We start from the raw sequence: 20,020 nt of genomic DNA, 5'->3' as shown, positions 1-20,020 counted from the left end.
TTAGCCTACCCCATCAATTCCCTGAAAAAATGATAATGATAAGCTGCAAAGACTTAGTGCCTTCAAGAGAATTTCTGAATTTTCGGGAAGTCTCACACAGGCGAAATGACTCAAAGCCTCAGAATATTCGATTTCAGATTATTACACAATAGTTAGCAATATATATACTGGTATACTTCGAATCCATTTGTTGGCAACAGATCGATGTAGAACGTCCACACGTCCCGTAAACCCACGATACAGGCATATAGTTGAAACTGATATTGTGTTGTATATAGGGAACAATATTGATGCAAGTAGTATTAAATCCAAGCACACGAAAATCGCGCAAATTCAGTCTTCAAATTTAAAAAAAAGTTAGCTTCTCTGGGGGATTCACTGTGACGCGGGACTTGAATTGTCTTAGGAGACCCCCTAATAGATAAGCGAGTTTTTGCTTTTAACCAAAGAAAAAAAAGAAAAATAGAACAATAATAATAAAAATAGACGAAACTATATTTCATGACAAATATGCCTTCACTAATAGTGGCATAACGATATCAGATAAAGTTTTTAGTGTTTATTGAGGCACAATGATATCAGATAAATTTGTCCGCATTTATTGAGGCATAATGTTATCAAAAAGGGTTTTAAGCGTTTATTGAAGCCTAATGTTATCAGGGGAGATCGGGGCTAGTCGTAACACGGGTAAGTTGAACACCTCATAATTCCTAATACACAAACTCTACAATTCTATCGAGACAAAGAAATCTTGAAAATAGGTTGGCGCATGCGAGCGTGTGTTTACACTTGGATAATGACGCTAGCGCACGGTAGCTGACGGTGTAACGTTTGCTTGCGTATTACAGTGGTTGACACCGTCAGAAGTATACATCCACCTTAATAGCGGTTGACGGTGTCAGAAGTATAAATCAACCTTAATACATCATCTCAGCAGCTACATTGTTGAATTGTCCCCTTTATTCTGTCACTCCAGCCAAGGAAATATCATAATCTATTACAAATTAACAATTAATGAAGTTTAGGGCTTCGTTTGATCATTTATGGAGATAATTAATTTCCACTGTTCAATAATTTAAAGGAATTAACACTATTCAATATATCAAAGGACTTTAATCACACTTTTCATTAAATTTAAGTGATCTTTAAACTTTTAATCCATCAATAGCTAAACTTTACCTTAACACTCCTTTCAAACCATTGTTGCCCTGAGCTCAGAAAGATTGTACCAAAAGATTGTACCACCGTTCGGAGTTCATGAATATGGACAATTTTAGGGACAATATCCCATAAGCTAAAAAAGAACCTTTAACACATGAACACACTTATGGCTGATAATTTATTATATAAATTATTACACATTTACATTGTTTATTACACATGACAATAATCATAAACAAATTCATATATATTCATTGTTTGATTTTAGTTTCAATTAATATGTTTTATACTTAACTAAAATAATTTGTGAATACGAATTTAACAATGTGTCACATGAGGTTTTATTAAAACTAACAAATTCTAAATGTTCAATTGATATGAAACCTTTTAAACAAATGCCATCCAAAATAAAACCATGAGCATTTAATCTAAGTAATTTGAGACATGGTCGGAATGAAGGGGTACTTTACTATAGGAATTTACAATGATGCAAATGACAAAAATAACTTTTGCTTTTGATCTTAAAGAAATGTATGCAATAATTTATGTCAGTAGAGTATACAATCCTTGTTTTAATGAATTCTTTTTGGTACAAGGTGCAAGTTTCAATATATTTTCACCATTGAAAATTATAATGTTGATAATGAACATATCAGTTTTCAAGGGATCATCAAAATCCAATTTTGTATGATATTATAGTTATTTATATAACCATGAATGCAATAACAGTGTATGAGTGATATAAAGATATTTGTGGAGGATATACAAGCTTTCTTAGTTTGATTATTATTTGCAATGTTTCATTGAAAGATATGACTATCATAACAAATCATATATATATATACATTATACAACTATATATGTACAAATAAAATATACAAATAGTTTATTATAAACAATTTATACAATCAACTGCTGTCTCAATTCAAAATCTTAAGTTGTAATGGACTTCAGGAATACTTACTCTTCTAGACACCTGATACCACTTTGAACTGATACCAGTTGCCAAACTCTTATTTTGGATTTTGCTTCCCAGTTTAGATTGTTAGTACTTTTAAACAAATTAAAAGTCAAAGTCACATGCCAAAAATACAGTTATCCTGATTATAAATTCATGCAATATTGAAAAAAAAATTGACTTATCAGATGAACACCACAGTTTACTGAATTGGCTTGCTCTTGAAACCCTGTATGGGAAAGTTTAGAAATGGAACTGAGACAGCTAACAAAATCACAATATAATGATTTCTTAAACTGGTTAAGAAAAGGACCTCACAATTATACAATTTTTAATTTTAATCTTTAACTAACCAATACAGTTTATGATATATTTGCTTGACAAACAGTTACAGCTTTTCGGAGTAAAAATGTGACTAATGGTTTGTCTACAATTCAATAAAAAACATTGTCCTAAGCAGGTATTGCCAAAGACATCCGGTACCTTTAATTACTAAATAAATGCAACCTCTGTCATAACTAGGTTATGGAGGCATTCAATAGGTGGTATGTTTTGGACTACACAGAAAACAAATAATTTTGTGGAATGCCAGCAACTGTAAATATTAACAATCTCTTTGGTTTTTTTTCATTTCAAATCATTTAGATTTGAAATTCTAGAAATTCTCACCGGAAATTTTATATTCTTAAAAAAGACGACTAATTAGCCAAAATCCTCAATTCTGTGGACCACAATAATAATTATTATTCTTAAAAAGAAATTTCAAACCAGGTATGTCAGGCTAAATTGAACATTATTGGTTCATGTACATGATCTGGAGCTATATTTTGATAACTTTTTGCTTTTTTAAAATGTGTCTGTTAGATATTTCAGTTCTTGATTAAAACAGAATACTATAGCACTACTTGGTGGAATACTTAATTAAGTTTTCCGCCATTAAAACTTTATGATCTGTCATCTGTCATTTCTAAAAACTGAGCGTACACATCTCTTGTACATTCTCCTTTCTGATTAAATAAAAACTTATAATAACTACCATCTGCACAAACCACTGAAATGGAGAAGAAAATATTTAAATACATAAATGTTTTCATAAAAAGAATGGATGATTATCTTTTTAATATATATACCAGTATACTTTCCGTAATGGTGTTTTTGTATCAACTAAAAAATCTGCTTAGAATACTTAATTTCTTGATCAGATCATGTGAATTATTGAAAATATTGTATGTTCAATATGCATCAATATTAAGGACAAAATGTTTTCGCTGTTCATTTGGTAAGCTGCAGGACGATTATATTCTTGAATATTCAAAAGACCTTACCTATGACAGAGTTTGGTTCAGAACCAAAGGCACAAATACACTGAGAGCCACCAGGGACTTGAAATTTGGAAAAACTCCATTTTGAGCTAAAATATTTCGGAAGAAAACTCGCTGAGGCTAGACTGAAAAAAAAAAAATTATTTGAAGTGGCTGAAAGAAAATGACAAGGAAAAATGACATCAGCGTTTGTTTTGGTAAGAAAATGAATAGTTGAGGAAAACAGTGCAGTGTGCCACAGGTATATTGTATGGGTACCACCTGTATAAAATGCAAAATGTATTTCTTTCGAGCATGTGATCAATTTGCCATCAAGATCAGAATTTTTATCAGCTTGGCATGGATAGACATTCCTCATTATATTAGTGACACTTGCCAGGTTACTTATTGCAGGATAAAAACTAATATAAACTTCTTAGACTCTTATCACCTAGATTGCTTATTTTTCTTGGGATCTTCTGTAGAAAAAATATGAACAGTACCATGATCACTGGATACACATAACAATGATGAATCGTGGCTAAAATTTATACTGAAATAATACAAAAATAACAATGAAAATCTCATAAAAATTGCAAAATAATTTGTTTTTCAATTGAATGAAATTCTTCTATAAATCTTATCAATTTGACTAATTACTAATGATTTTCCCTTTGATAAATGAAATACAATGTAAAAGTGGACTACTATTTTCATCAAACAAAATGTCATTTGAGCCTGTGATTTGCCCTACTAGATATTCTGATGACCAATTGATCAGAAAAATAGCATCCTGTTAACAAGTTATAAAACATAATGTGGCTTACCAATAAATATTTGCACTATTTGCTCCTCTTCTTAACTCGTGTAATTGTGTGCCAGTACAGGTATCAAATACTCTGATAAGGGTGCCCTTCTCTGAGGCTGTGGCTAATCTTGTGCCTTGTAAGTTCATTGCCATACAACTTAATGGTGCCTCATGGGCTGGTATATCTAAAGGTGATTTTTCTGTGTCTGCTAAGTCTACAACTTGAACATGACCTGGTTTTCTACCAGGATAGGATAGGAAGGAATTACTGCTATTGGGACACATAACACATAGACCTACAATATCAGTTTTTTAAATTCATATATACATGTAATAGATAAAGCCAAGTAATTGTTTGAGATATTTATGACATGAGACAAAAATCTATTTAAATCCACAGTAAATTGAATGAAAACCCCTCGGTCTTGTTTTGATGAACTAAACAATAAGATGACAGAAGACGACAGGTCCAAGAGGAAAAAAAAGTGGTTAACATGTCTAACTTACCTTTTGGATTTTGTCCTGTTTCAAAAACATGTAATTGCTGTGGGTTTTGGGTAAAAGTATAAACTTTGATCATTGTATCTAAAGCGACTACTATTCTATCACGTCTTAACCTAACACTACAAACATCAGAAGAAAACTCTAGCTCTATCACATGTTTCTTTTTTAAATCATCCCATACCATCACTGAAATATAATCAAAGATGTTAAGTCTAAATATTTGCTACACCAACTTACAGACAGAGCTGAATTACAGCAATCCTTATCACATTTTAAAATTATTACTAACAAGAGGCTTAAAGCATATACCATTTCAAAAATATATGGAATGAAATGAATGGAGTTTTACTTCCTACTTTCATAGACCTGTATTGACTAATTAAGATTGGAAACACCATGCAGTGTGCATAATCCTACTTTTTTTTGATTTTCAACTGTAAAATCATTAACATGCACATCATGTAGCACCAAAGGCCTCAGTTTATTGTATGACTGAACGACTTTTCTATATCAGCCAGCTCTCTGCATCACTGGCAGAAACAGATATTATCCTGGAATATACCAATCAAAAAAGTAATAATTTTCAAAGAATCCATAAGCTTACAATTAAAACTTACCCTTATTAGGAGGATATTTTGGATTTTTACCACCCCCAACTAATGCTAAATAGTTACATCTAAACAACATCTCAATTTGATTAATTCCTCCATCAGCAAAATCTACAAGGTAAGGGAATCATAATAATTTGGCTTATATTTGACTTGTCTGAATATGGTTGACACTAATTTGTCTCAACTGGTATAGGGCCAAAAACATTTGTCATGGATAACTGAGGATGGGTTTAAGGGAAATGAGAAAGAACCTGATTAAACCATCTTAAGGAGACCATCTTTAATTCATATAATCTGTGATTATTTTACTTTACTGTAATTGAACACCCAAAGACAATCAAGACTTCAAGTCGTATTTATTAGGGTTATTTCAATATTCTGTAAACATATTGACTAGCGGTGTGTAATTAGGATCTGATCTTGGTATCATATGGTATAATTTTGTACTATTTTGTAATAAATTATTATTATCATAATTAGGTCCAGTATTAGGCATAGTAAGCTTTTAACTTATTAAGGTGTACTCATAAAAGGCTTAAGGCTAGGCTTCAGTATTTTAATATAATAAATGTACCTTGTCTTTCCTTTTCTTTCAATGGATCAGCATTATAAACTCTAAAACCTGTTTCCATTCCACATGCAAAACATCCTGAAAAAATTTACCGATTTGTACTGGATATTCACAATTTCTATGCTTTAATGTAAAAGTTTCAAAAATAAAACAAAAAAGTGGGAGGAGTTCCGGGTTTTATACTTCACGTTTTTGACATCAACATCACGTTTTGAGTCCCAAAGTAAGCAAAATATTGACATATCTATCGATACCTTGATCTTGATTCCATCCTGCAAATAGTAGCCCATTTCCATAGGAATTAGATGGGCTTAAATTCATGATTTCATGAAAATATTTATTTTCGTTTTTCTAAATTTATCAACACATAGTCAAGGGACACAACCCAGCTATTTTTGTACACGATTATCAAGCCGCTAAATATCATTATAATCCGAACATCCGATCCTCATTGTGGGACCACAGAAAAAGGATATCAATATATCAAAAAGGTATTATTCTAGCCTACATTACATGCCTATGACTTAAGAATATATATGGACTATGATTAAAAATTTTCAGATTGAGTACAAAAATACTCAAGAAAAAATTTCTCAGCTAGTGTTTTGGCCTCGGAATTTACCCAACATAAATAATTTGAGCAAATTTCAAGAGCAGAGCTGGAAAAAAATTGTAATACATTTTTGTGATTATATTTTACACTACTATTAAATGGTTCCAGGCAGGGTGTTTGCTTTGATGCCACTCTGATAGTCTTCGAACGGCAGTGTATCAAAGTTTTGGTCTTCACCACAACCAGTGCAATTAGACTCTATAGGCGGACTGCCGACCCCCCCCCCTCACTAAAATGGCCATAACTTTGCCAATTTTGACCCCAGAGGTATAATTTGTTGCAAACGGAAGTTTAACATGTCTGCTATCTATTTTAGTCGAAAACAGAAATTCGGATTTTTTGAAATCTTTCGATAAAATCTACTGAAGTTTCACCCGAATTTTTCCAGAGGAAATTTTTGGTTTGGGGAAAAAGTTTGAGACCAAAAGTGCTGTAACTGGCAGAGTTAGGGAGCTGAAATTTGGAACATAGCAACTTCCGATGGATGTTTACCTCCAGTGCGAATTTCAACTTTCTATCTCTGATAGTCTTCGAACGACAGCCTGTCAAAGTTTTGGTCTTCACCCCAACCAGTGCAACTAGACTATAGGTAGACTGCCGACCCCTACCCCCTCACTAAAATGGCCATAACTTCGCCAATTTTGACCCCAGAGGTATAATTTTTGTTGCAAACGAAAGTTCAATATGTCTTCTATCCATTTCATGTCCTGTGTCTATTTCAGTCAAAAGCAGAAATTCAGATTATTTTCAAACTTTCAAGAAATTCGACTTGAAGTATGACCCTCATTTTTCAGAGAAAAATCCTTTGTAAGCTGCTTGCAGACCCCTTCGCCACACTAAAATGACCATATCTCGACCAGTTATGACCCTAGATGTATAATTTTTGTTGCAAACGAAAGCTGATCATACTCTGTGTCTATTTCAGTCAAAAGCAGAAAATCAGATTATTTTCAAACTTTCGAGAAATTCGACTTTGAAGTATCTACCTTATTTTTCAGAGGAAAATCCCTCGAAAGCTGCTCACTGGAAGTGTCCTGGAGTAAAAGTGTTGTAGCGGGCAGACTATGCACGGTAGGAACTTGAAATTTGGAAGAGAACAACTTGAGATCTGTGCTAATATGCAGTTCAAATTCCAACGGTACATCTCTGATAGTTTTTAAATGGCAGCCTGTCACAGTTTTGGTTTTTACCCCGACCTGTGCAACAGGACTGTAGTAAACGGTAGAGGCTGGTGTCAGACCACACTAAAATGGCCATATGTCGACCAGTTATGACCTTACAGGTATAATTTTTGTTGCAAATTACAGCTGATCATGCTCTGCGTCTATTTCAGTCAAAAGCAGAAAATCAGATTTTTTTCAAACTTTCGAGAAATTCGACTTTGAAGTATCACCCTTATTTTTCAGAGGAAAATCCCTCGAAAGCTGCTCGCTGGAAGTGTCCTGGAGTAAAAGTGCAGACTATGCACGGAAGGAACTTGAAATTTGGAATAGAACAACTTGAGATCTGTGCTAATATGCAGTCCAAATTCAAACTGTACATCTCTGAAGTATCACCCTTATTTTTAAGAGGAAAATCACACGAAAGCTGCTCGCTGGAAGTGTCCTGGAGTAAAAGTGCTGTAGCGGGCAGACTATGCACGGCGGAAAATCCCTCGATAGCTGCCAGAAGTGTCCAAGTTTTCCTTTGCTTCCGGGATCCAACCGCCAATTTCTTTAATGTCACGTTGTGGCTTATTGTTCTTTTTATCATAGATTATTACCACTTATGGTGTTCGTTCTGTGATATTGCTTTATCTATGTTTTGCAGCGTTTTATTTTGTCTGTTGACTTCGTGCTATTTTAATTCTATATATCTAACTCTATTGGTTTAGGTGATATAGGCCCTATTTGGTGATGGTGCACCTTAATGCATTTCATCCCCGGTGGACGAAAGTTTATGTCTTACACTTTCCTGCACTTGCTTGGGCTCATGGTGCTACCTCATGCAGTCTGTAATGAAGGAAATTTGTCCTGGACATCGGCAATAACCTACTTTTTTTTATTCATAAGTTACTGCTATGCACAGTTTATGTCACACCAAGTCTCGAGTTTTTTTCCTATTCCGTATGATTAAAAGCCCTTTGCATACCTTCAACCTGACAAGGGGAAACCGAGTTGAAAAATTCCGAAGGTACTTTCTGTACGGGGATCGAACCCTGTTAGGTTAAAGAAGAACAGGGGTACCAACCTATAGCATTATTTTTAATATTAATAGCACACGGGGAATTTAGAATGTAAGGAACCAGGGCACCTGATATTATCTGGATATGTGATATGCATTATTTTTGTAATTTATGTAAATAAATTTAATGCAATATATAAGCTCATTATTTTCAAAATTTGTCTGTCTGACCCCCACCCTACTCTAAAATGGATTCTATATTTTTTTTATTCAAGGCCCAAATCAACCCCCAAAAATGGCAAACCATGGCTTCAATTTACTAAATACATGTACAATGTACATCATTCATTTAATTTGTTGTATAATTCTTCAATTTCTTTTTTAAACTGTTTATGTAATGCTGGTCGTTTATTCTTAAATGTTGGTGTTAGTAAACCATTTTCTACTGAGAATTGTTCAGAATGTAGATAGATATCTTTCACCTGTAAAATACAAATTATAACATTATAATTGAAGTAAGTTTTTACACATATCATTATTGACATATTTACCCCACCCTCATCACGTGCCTTGAGAAACATAACTAAATTGTATTCATCAACCAAATGTCACATCATCATCACCATGTCAAGCTGTCTTATACCTTGACGGCACCCTTCTTATATTACGGAAATTTGTAAATGTAGCAATTTGATTGTATTGTACGGTAACGAATACAGCCAATTAGAGTATACGTCCGATCATGCACACCTGATGAAAACTGACAACGCCATGTAGTGTGTGCGATGTGTGAAATGTTGCCAGAACAGCGACACAAACCTACTCAGATAGTAATTGTCCAGTCCGCACGACTATATGTATATGTATTTTCCATGTCAACACCTACGAAACTCAAAAAAGGTTGAATTTGAAAGTATCACGTCGATTTATGTTGGAATTCAACGCTAAAATTTCAGATTATGGATTATGCGGCTAACTTGGTGAGAAACCACGGCTTTTAATTAGGCCCAGAATGTCATATGCCCATTTAGATTAGGTGCTCTACCAGTAGTATATGTCTTTTCGGATATGACGCATTTCACTTCTGCGCATGCGCAGCTTTTTCAATGTGTCATATCCGAAAAGACACAACTGTTAAAATGTATTATAACAGACTCCCGAAACTTTTAAAAATGTACTGTAACAGACTCCCCAAACTGTATTATAACAAACTCCTCCAAACTGTATTATAAATTACCCAAACCACAGACAAGAATCACTATAATAATACAGTAAAAAATAACCGCATTAAAAATGTCTTTAATTTTAAAACACGAAAAAAAAAATTCGAAGGAGACGGTTTCTTCTCTGCGCTAACATCTCTCATCCCCAAAGTGGCCAATTTTGTCTCAAACAACAAATTTCCCCAGGAGTAGATATAAGCGATGCAGTGAAAAGATCTAACGAGTTGAAAGAATTACAACATATAAGAGAAATGCGAAATAAAAACCTCAACTGATTAATGGGAGGTAACACTGTTTATACACAGTTAGTAGTCTAGAGTATTAGGACTCACTCCACTAAAACATTTTATGCAAAGGAATGTAGTCCAGGCTATTTTTAGAAATCTTCTTTCTCTCTCCCTTTTGGGGTTTTTGCCTGCCTATTTTTGGGTAAAATTTGGTCTAGATTTGGAATTTGATGTCTGAAATTGCATTATCTTTCAGATTTGGTGAGATGATGAGAGACTTAAAGGCGGAAGGCTAATTCTAAAAATAGTCGTTTTGTGAAGTGCCAAACTCTAGCGGATGAGTATAACCGGTAGTAGTCTACTTTCAATTTTAGTAGCTCAAAATTTTCATGGTCATCATATAATGAATTTTTTAGGAGACATTGAGAATTGGTCAGGCTTTCATTCGACATATTGGAAAGCTTTCAACGAGATTTCTGGAAAAAGTTATAGAAGGTTGAATTTCGTGTTTTAACATGGGAAGAGATGGCAAATGAATTAGTGGAGTGAGTCCATTATTGATTTAATAAATTACCTTTAACGCCTAGTAACAGTCACGCTATAATTAACATATCACGCGTGCAACGTCAGCACAGACAGTCTAGACTCTCAACTGTTAGCCATGTTTTTGTTGAAGATTAGGAATTTAATCATACAAAAATCAAGGTATGTTCTTTTTTTGTTTGATTTAATCATAAGACGACAGGGTGGAATTAAGATTAATTTGCTGTTTTTTTCAAAATATCAATTTTTGTTTTATTCCAGTCACAAGTTTTATTAGACGCCAACATTTCATATCACGAAGATTTTTAAACCATCGGTAAGGGGATAGAAAAAGGCCAAGAATTTTTTACCAAACTCTGTGAAAATATCTAAGGTTTCAAAATTGTTGATACAGATTTTCGAAAATAGAACAAGTGGTGAAGAACAAAGGGATGACGCATATCTAGCGATCCTAATAAGAGCGCTCGTGACCTTTAAATTATGACTGCCAATAGTGTAAGACGGGAGATAACTATGACCGCTCTTATAAGGATCGCTCGTGACCTCATTTTTCAAACTACTCTTATATGACCGCTCTTATTAGGATCGCTCGTGACATTTCGTAAAGTGATTCATTTCTATCGCTTGAATAGTTTTCTCCTTGTATTAAATCTTTCGTATTAAAAATATATGGTGTTTATTGAACAAATATGTCTTTAATAAATGTCCATCCTCCTAAAACGTATTTCGGTGCGGGAGACATTCAAAAGTCATTGGGTTCTCTTCCTGGATTCCCATGGGCAAAATATCCCGGAGAAAAACATCTCCCAGGTCACAATTATACAGGTCCAGGCACTAGGTTAGATCTGCGTTTAGACGAATATGATATTCCCAAACCAGGGGAAGAACCCGTTAATAGAGTTGACGCAGCAGCACTCAAACACGACATACTGTACAGAAATAAAGACGTAACATTCAGACACCAAGCAGACAAACAAATGATAGACGAACTCGAAAATATTCCCAATCCCACTTTCAAAGAGAAATTACAGAGGGCTCTTATCATAAAACTCTTGAAGGCAAAATTGAAATTGGGTATGGGCATAGCAGACGAGATTCACAAAGAATTCCGAAAAAACAAACATTACCTCAAAGTCAAAGTTTTTGATAAAGATGAAATTTGGTCAGCCGATTTAATCAACATGCCAGTCGAGAGAGGGTACAAGTATTGTTTGACGGTGATCGACTTATACACGAGATATGCTTGGGTCTTTCCCTTGAAAAACAAATCGGGTCTGACTGTCAAACAAGCATTCGAAACCATAATGAAACAATCCGACAGACGACCCCTAAAGTTGTGGGTTGATAAAGGAAGCGAATTCTACAACAGAAATGTGAAATCTCTGGGGTTTGAAATTTACAGCACGCATAACGAAGGTAAAGCCGTAGTGATAGAAAGATTCAACAGAACTATTAAAAGCAAATTATTCAAGAAATTCACGGAATTGAAATCTCAAAAATGGCTTAAAATATTACCGGTTGTTGTCGACGAATACAATAACAAAATACATTCGTCTATAGGTGTGACGCCATCCCAATCCTCTAATAACCCGAATATCATAAAGTCCGTCAACACTCGAAACAACTTTGAAAACGAGATTAGCAATTTGAATATTAAACCCAAATTCAAAGTTGGAGATCGAGTTCGTATTTTTAAATATAAATCATTGTTTCAGAAAGGTTACGTCGGCTATTGGACTAACGAGATATTCATCGTTGATAAAGTAAACAACACATCACCTCCCACGTATGAATTGATCGATCAAGACAAAGAACAAATCAGAGGAAGGTTTTATCAAAATGAACTTCAAAAAACTGACTTTTAAAAATGAATCTCGAAAATGAAGATTTAGATGAAAGGTTAAGAAATTTAGATGTCGACAAGCATTTACGCTCTCTTAAATTAAGATTTTTTAAATTTAAATGTAAATTTATCTTCAAAATATTACTGAATGTGTTTTATCAGAATGTTATACAAGTTTTTTCAAACACAAACTACGTATATATTTCGTCAATTGGGTCTTCAGCAATACTTTCCGCCTACTTCGAAAAACACCTAAAAAAATCAAATTAAAAAATGAATGCATTTCTCGATAAATACGGAAAAGACACGACCACAAATTTTCAACTTGTGAAATGGGCCAAGGAGTTGAACGTCTCGCCATTTAATTATTGCATGCGAGATGAAATTGATGAACTGAAATACAAGAAAGGTAAATTTTACGCCATCACAAACATTCACACGTCGGATCAAAAAGGAGTTCATCACTCTGCTCTACACAAAGATTCTTCGAATAACTTTTATTTCTTTGATTCTTTCGGTCTAGAACCGACAGAAGAGATAACGAAATTGACTAGCAAACCAATCAAATGTTCTACGTTTCAAATTCAAATGCCAGGACAAAAGCTGTGTGGACAACTGTCGCTTTGGGTTTTATATCGGTTGAGTTTGGGAGAAAAGTTTGAAGAAATTATAATAAATTTAACTCAATAAAAATGGCAAACAAGTTTGGATTAGGGTCTTTACCTCTAGAATCTAAAAATCCCATGAGTTTTACGGCGTTTATAAACAAAGCGAAAGCTTTTTTCGTGGATCAAATCGGAGACACCTTATACAAGGGGATATCGATATGAACAATTTCAAAATAACCAATTTAAAGTTTCCAGGAAACGATAACGATGCCGTGAACAAGAAATATTTACTGGATCAAATAAACGCAATTCAAATAGATAAGGACCATGTTGAAAATAGAATAAATGACGTGAAAAGATACCTCAGACGAAATATTAAAAATCTTGTGGACGAACCCAAACTACAACAAGAGTTAACGAGTTTGAAACGTCTTATTCAAGTGGATAAAACAAGTCAGTTGCAAAATTTAATATCTAAATTAGACGATGAGATTACGAAGGTAAAAATAGACGTCCAACGTTTAATAGACAACCCAAATGTAAACGAGGATAGATTGAAACGAAAACTAACCGCTTTGGAAAGAAAACTTGGCGAAATGCTAGCAGAACTAGACAAGACCGCGGACAAAACCGAGTTACAAAATTCGATATCCAATTTGAACGAAAAGATCGCGAAGCAAAAATCAGATGTTCAAGATATAATTAACACACTTCCCATAGACAAAGATACGTTGAAACGACAATTGACTGCTTTGGATACTAAAATCACGGACGAATTAGAAAAAGAAGTGGGTGTGATTAAAAACTTTCTTCAAAATAAATTTCGAGATGATATGCAAAATTATATTAAAGAACAGGTCAATCTTTTAGTATCTAGAATTCATGACGATTTTTTGAGACAAGAGAGAAAGTTGAGCAAATTAGAAGCTATTGTCACGGTCAAATCGTATTATTTCAATCTTCCATTCGAAAGTGACACTGTCTTTGATGGAAAAGACGAAATTTATAAATCAGAAAAATACGGATTCAAATCAGAAATAAAAGTGAATTCTAGCGTAGCCGGAGAACCTAAAAACGTATTCGATATCGGCGAAACGGAAGCGAGGTAATTGTCTGATTCAAATAGAGTTTCCCATGAAGGTTAAAGTCAATAAAGTAGTCTTCAAACAAACCGGTAAGGCCGTCAAACATATTTCATTATTCAATGATGGTAATTTGGAAGAGAATATACGTTTGATTGATAAAAGGGATCAGGAAATTGAAACGAAAAATGGTAAATATGTAGACACCTTTAAATTGGAAGTAGAAAATGTTATGAATATCATTGGAATCAAAGATTTGGATATGATATTGGAAACGGAAAATCCACCATCATCTAAAATAATCAAAATTCCACGACGCTTACACGTACCCGGAAAAATAGAATCGAGCAGACACGAGTTTTTACGAACAACAGACTTTGAATACGTAAAACTGTATTTTGTTTTAGGTGGAAAATACACCTCGATCGATGTTCATAAAAGTCAACAAGAACGAGAGTTTATAGTACATTTAACGTTTGCCGAAGGTTCCGACTCCATCCTTCATGCTGGTGGTTTTATTTCAAGATAAACATCGAAAAAGAAAAAATAAAATATTCCTATCATCTTAACGAGGACCATACGAAAAAAGAAATGTCGTTAGTACGCGTAAATGTTTTTACTTTTAATACCCGCAAATATAATAATGCTAGGCCAAACAAGTACGTTCTATACGATATTCCGTGGTTCCCTTTATCGGAAATTCACTTAATTTAACGACTTAAAAAATGGAACTCGAAAGCAGACAACAATACATGATAAACAAACAAGAAGAGTTGAAAATAAAGTTGAGACAGTACAATACATGCAGGAAAACATGGAGTAGAATCGATTCTGTTTTCAAAACAGCGAGTGTAGTTCTAACGATAGGAACAACACTTGCAACGGCCGTGACTGGTGGATTAATGGTTCCTGTACTTGTCCCAACTGTATTAGCCACACTTACTGCTATTCAAACTTCATCTTGTGGCTTGATTGCTATAGGCTTCACGAGTAAAAAGAAAGCTCATTATAAAAAGAAAACGGATATCTTGAATATGTATCTTAATCAATTGTACATCTTTTTCGAAAGATCGAGAGAAGGCAAGAACATAACAGTTGAAGAATTACAAGAATTCAATGAAATTTTGGACAAATTCCATACAGAAATATCAGCGGTCAAAATAAAGAAATAATTAAAAATATATACTTAAAAAAATATGAAAAAAATCGAACTTGCAGACCATGAAACAATGATAGAAAACGCCCTATTTTCCGATGTTATCAAGGCTATCTCTGATAAATTTAAAACATTCAAAGGACAAATTAAAATAGATGGAGAGATAGTCGAGGAAGGGAATCACAGACAATACATGTCACTCCTCGGTTTCAATGCCAAAACTTTTCACAATATCTTTTCAAATATGGACAAAAAATCCGATGCTTCCGATTGGTATTTTACAGGAAAAATAATTTTAATGAAAGACAATTTCCTAGAAATCAAAAGATCGAGAGTTGGCAGAGGAGGAACTGATCTGCTTAAAAAGATTAATGAATACGAAGGCGAAAATTGTTACATACTTACAGATGGTCACTGTTTCATCAAATGCGTCAATCGTGTTTTAAACAAAGATTTAACGTGTAAATTTCAAGAATACATCAACGGGTTTTCAAAAGCAAATAGAAAAGGAGTGATGACTTGTGCTAGAATGAAGGAATTCAACAAGAAATTCAACACTTCGTTTCAAATTTATAATCCCAAACAGACATTTTCATCCCAGAGACGTTCACGATGAATTAGATTGGGTTTTGTACTTACACAACTCGCATTTCTGTCTGATTAGAAGAAGCCAAAAAAGTTTGGGAATTCAAGAAATAGAAGACAATTACGAACAGGCGTGGAAAACGTGTAGAGACGACAACGCAGTAACACAGGTTTCACCCCTCAAACTAAACGTGCTTTCGAGTATGAGTGATGATGCGTTATTCGCTTGGGATTGCGAAACGTATTCAGAAAAAAACAGTCGAAGAGCAATTCCTTATGCCTGCACTTTAATTAATTTAGAAAAACTAAGGAAAATGTTAAACAGAATAAATAATCTCTTTCCAGATTTAAAGTCATCAGATCCCCTTCCAGAAGAATTTTATGATAAACTAATGAATGTAGTAGAAATATTTGTAGGTACAGATTGCATCGATCAAATGTTGAAATATTTAGGTCAATATGATAGAAAGAGATTAATATTAATTTCTCATAACGGCAGTGGATTCGACAACTGGATCGTGCTTAAAAATGCAAAAAAACTAACGCATTGCCCTTTAAAAACACCCAGAGGAATTCTATCTTTTCCTTTATCTAATCCATACACGGATGAAGATTTACAGAAAAAATGGAAAAGACAGAAAGAAATAAAGGGTAATTATTTACAACATATTAATTTCACGTGTTCCTATCAACACGAATCCTCTAGTTTGTTGCATAGGGAAATTCTTCCAATCTCCCCGCGAATTTGAGAAAGATTGCCGACGTAGATATCGCTAAATACACGCAAGACAACTGTGAGGAATTGAGACACGAATGGGAACCTTACGCCAAGAGAGACACCCTCTGTTTGGGAGCTTGTTTGATAAAATACAACCAAGTCACGAAAGAAGTTGTAAACCAGAATATGTCCAATAATCTAACGGCTCCATCTTTATCTTTAAAGGGTTGGTATTATTTATATCATTACGATAAAGAATTGTTCGAAGAAGAATGGTATGAAACTACTAGAATGGTTGCGAAACATACCGAAAAACAAAACGTAGAAAAAGTTTACTCGCATACTCACCCTTTTATAAGATATTTTATCAGACGATCTATTAAAGGAGGAAGAGTTTCGGCAAATCGAAAATCATTTGAAACGAATAAAATGAATGAGATCTGCGCCATATTAAAAGAATACAATGAAAGCAACACTGAAGGAATAATAGATTTATTCAAAGAATACAGCGCAAGCACAAAAGACAAAACGGAGGTTCATTCGAGACTTAAAAAAATAGAATGTACTAAACTAATGGCATTTGATGCTAACGGTTTATACGCTTCCGCCATGTCGGATTTAGACAGTGAATATCCGAGAGCGGAAAGTGGAAGACTGTTTCTACCAGAAGAAGAAAAAGAATTTGTAAAACTCTTCAACAAACAAAAATTCAGATCTAGAACAGCTATTTTAACAGTGTGGTTTGACTATCCCAAAAACATATTCTTCCAACCGATACCAGCTGAAGATAAAATCACTTTCACGAATAAAGAAGGTAAAAAGGAAACTGGTAACAAAATCAGGTTCAGAAATGGTTTCTGTCACGACGTTTTAACATCGGTCGATATTCAAGAAATAGTGAAAGCCGGTGGACGAATTATTAGAATATTAGATGGTATAGTTTACGAAGAAAATTTTAAAACTCCACCCTATAGAGATTATATTTTAATTTTGAGAGATTTAAGAAATAAATATAAACGAGAAGGTAATATTGTGGGTAGTAATTGCATGAAATTATTAGGTAATTCCTTGTATGGTAAATCAATTCAGAAAGATATATTCACAACTATTTGGTTTATATTTAGCACCAAAAGTCAAATACAACATCGTTTTGACTTCTGATGGTGTTTTAAAAGAAAAGAAAACGTTTAAAGGTTATTCTAATGATAAGATAAGTGTAGAAGATTACGTTCAGTTAGCAAGCGGACATGATGTGTCGAACGAATTTAATAAACCATGGGAAAAAAGTTTCACCAATGGAGTAGTTATTCCAAATGATAAACAAACTAAAGTTTTTAGAAGTTATTTGAATAATGTTAAAAGAAAACCACCAAACAGTGAAGGAATTATGTATCCTTACAACGACAAAGATGAGTATAGTTTTGACGAAAACTATGAATTTGATGATTTCGATTATCTTACTATTCAAGAAGAGAATGGAGATTGTTTTAAATGAAGTTGAATGACAATTTCTTCGTTGCCAAAGTCTATGAACCTGTTTTTACCGTCTTTGATTTCCAGATTTATATCTTTGATCATGAAAGAATTGACTGGTAAATAGGTCGTTTGAAACGGTTTCCCTATAATTCTGTATCCGATCGGCACCGTAAAAGTCGGTATGCTGTATATGATTTGGCGTTTGTGCTTGTTGAAAAATCCACCGTTGATCAAATTACAGTGAATGTTGATCACGTCGATGTCGTTCTCGATGTTGGCCTTGTGCGGCGCCAATGTCGATTGCGCGTATATTCGTTTATCGAACCCCAGTAACGTATTCAACGAATTTTCTACGTTGAAATCGACTTGACTGTTATTTCTCAAGATCAGTTTTATTTTGTTCAGATTCAAATTACCTTCGAATTCGATATTGTTTTTGCCGTTCACGGTTCCTGCGTATTAGGATAGGTATTCGTTGATGGCTACGTATTCGTAGCTCCCCGGTAGTAAGCTTATGGTTTCGAACGTAACTCCGTTATCCGTCGATATTTTTAGTTGATTGTTTTTTTCGTTGATGTTTCTAATGGAATTGTAAACGGAGAAATACTTTAATCCCAGTTCGTACTGTTTATTGCGATCGAGTTCATACTCGTAGTCTAGAGACAATTTGATGTCTGGTTTATTCGAGGTGATAACGAACAATTGTTCTTTATTGGACATTTTTAATGACGTTTATATAGTCTTTTTTAGTGATGATTTCTTTCTCCAAAAGTCGTTTTAATATGGCATTGACTTCGTTGTATTGTCTGTCCGATCGACGACCTTCCTTCATGGCCGCTAATATTATTTCTAATCTATTAAGCAATTCTTTATTGTCGTCGGATAAAAACGTTATGCCATATCATCGAATTCGTCTATTTCTTGTATGATTGGTGGATAATCTTCTGCATAATCAACTGATTCCTCTTCCTCAGGAATAACTTTTGTTATATAAAAATCAACTTCTTTCAATCTTCTTGTTTCTGATCGCATGTAGAAATTTTGAGTATGCTACTAAATCCTTGTAATCGGCAATTTCAACATCCTCGCCATTCATTAAATCTATTAACCCTCTCGTTAATGTAAATATAAAGTCTTTTGTGTCGATTTTGAATTGTGGTGAATTTCCACTAAATCTTATTCTAAAACCATTGAACAACAAACCCTCATCATCAACGATTGGTGAAATGCTCTTTGGTAAATCTGGGTCAGGGTTTGAAAAAAGACGTTTTATATCATCTAATGTCCTAATTATAATAGCATTATATTCAATCGGTTTGGGTTCTATATGAGATGTGGGTTCTAAAGCTAATTTCTTTTTAATATCTTCTTGAGATTTAAATATGGGTTGAAATAGAGTCTGTAGATTTTTCGTTAATCCGAGTTGTTGTAATCTGTTATTTTCAACTTGGGTCTTTATTTTATTCTTAGCTTTGATATATTCTCTATTTCTTTTTAAAATATTATTCCAATCCGTCATTTTTAAAAAAATAAAATTAACATATATCGATCATAACTCTTTCTCCCGCAGGTTTTCTAGTATTTACAAATACATATCCATGATCATTTGGGTTTCTCCATTGAGCTTTACAAACCTTTTTAAATGTATCTCTATCCATTCCGTGATTTATAGACTGAATGATTTGAGATAAACCTTTATCGTTTAATTCAAATAATAAAAAACAATTTGCATTTTTTCTAATGAACATAGAATCCATCCCGTAAAAAGATTGGGATTGGTATATGCAGTGACAGTTGTGATGTCTTCCTTTGTTGAAGAATTCTTGTTGAACAGTTTGATTTCTTTGCGCTACGCAGTCGTCAAACAAT

At 33.8% G+C, this 20,020-nt stretch overlaps 4 protein-coding genes across 4 annotated transcripts; 2 read left to right on the top strand and 2 right to left on the bottom strand.

Annotated features, from left to right (window-relative positions):
* Positions 1-3,063: 3,063 nt before the first annotated feature.
* Positions 3,064-6,280, bottom strand: LOTGIDRAFT_205870 (hypothetical protein; the record flags this gene model as incomplete). The annotated part of the gene is made up of 8 exons (XM_009066981.1): positions 6,169-6,280; positions 5,918-5,992; positions 5,350-5,451; positions 4,736-4,918; positions 4,248-4,524; positions 3,872-3,973; positions 3,445-3,566; positions 3,064-3,170 (listed from the first exon to the last, which is right to left on the bottom strand). The coding sequence occupies exons 1-8, from the start codon at positions 6,233-6,235 to the stop codon at positions 3,064-3,066; spliced, it is 1,035 nt and encodes a 344-aa protein (XP_009065229.1). The 5' UTR covers positions 6,236-6,280.
* A 7,072-nt stretch (positions 6,281-13,352) lies between these two features.
* LOTGIDRAFT_155423 (hypothetical protein) lies at positions 13,353-14,745 on the top strand (the record flags this gene model as incomplete). Its single annotated transcript, XM_009066980.1, has 2 exons — positions 13,353-14,239; positions 14,382-14,745. 2 exons carry the CDS (start codon positions 13,353-13,355, stop codon positions 14,743-14,745), a joined length of 1,251 nt encoding a protein of 416 aa, XP_009065228.1.
* Positions 14,746-16,861: 2,116 nt separating this feature from the next.
* LOTGIDRAFT_155422 (hypothetical protein) lies at positions 16,862-18,170 on the top strand (the record flags this gene model as incomplete). Its single annotated transcript, XM_009066979.1, has 2 exons — positions 16,862-17,699; positions 17,800-18,170. The coding sequence occupies 2 exons, from the start codon at positions 16,862-16,864 to the stop codon at positions 18,168-18,170; spliced, it is 1,209 nt and encodes a 402-aa protein (XP_009065227.1).
* Positions 18,171-19,148: 978 nt separating this feature from the next.
* Positions 19,149-19,670, bottom strand: LOTGIDRAFT_155421 (hypothetical protein; the record flags this gene model as incomplete). The annotated part of the gene is made up of 1 exon (XM_009066978.1): positions 19,149-19,670. The coding sequence occupies one exon, from the start codon at positions 19,668-19,670 to the stop codon at positions 19,149-19,151; it is 522 nt and encodes a 173-aa protein (XP_009065226.1).
* Between the last annotated feature and the right edge of the window lie 350 nt (positions 19,671-20,020).

Source organism: Lottia gigantea, assembly GCF_000327385.1.
Source record: "Lottia gigantea unplaced genomic scaffold LOTGIsca_8, whole genome shotgun sequence".
In the NCBI taxonomy this organism is placed as follows: domain Eukaryota; kingdom Metazoa; phylum Mollusca; class Gastropoda; family Lottiidae; genus Lottia; species Lottia gigantea.
This window is presented reverse-complemented; position numbering and strand designations above follow the sequence as displayed.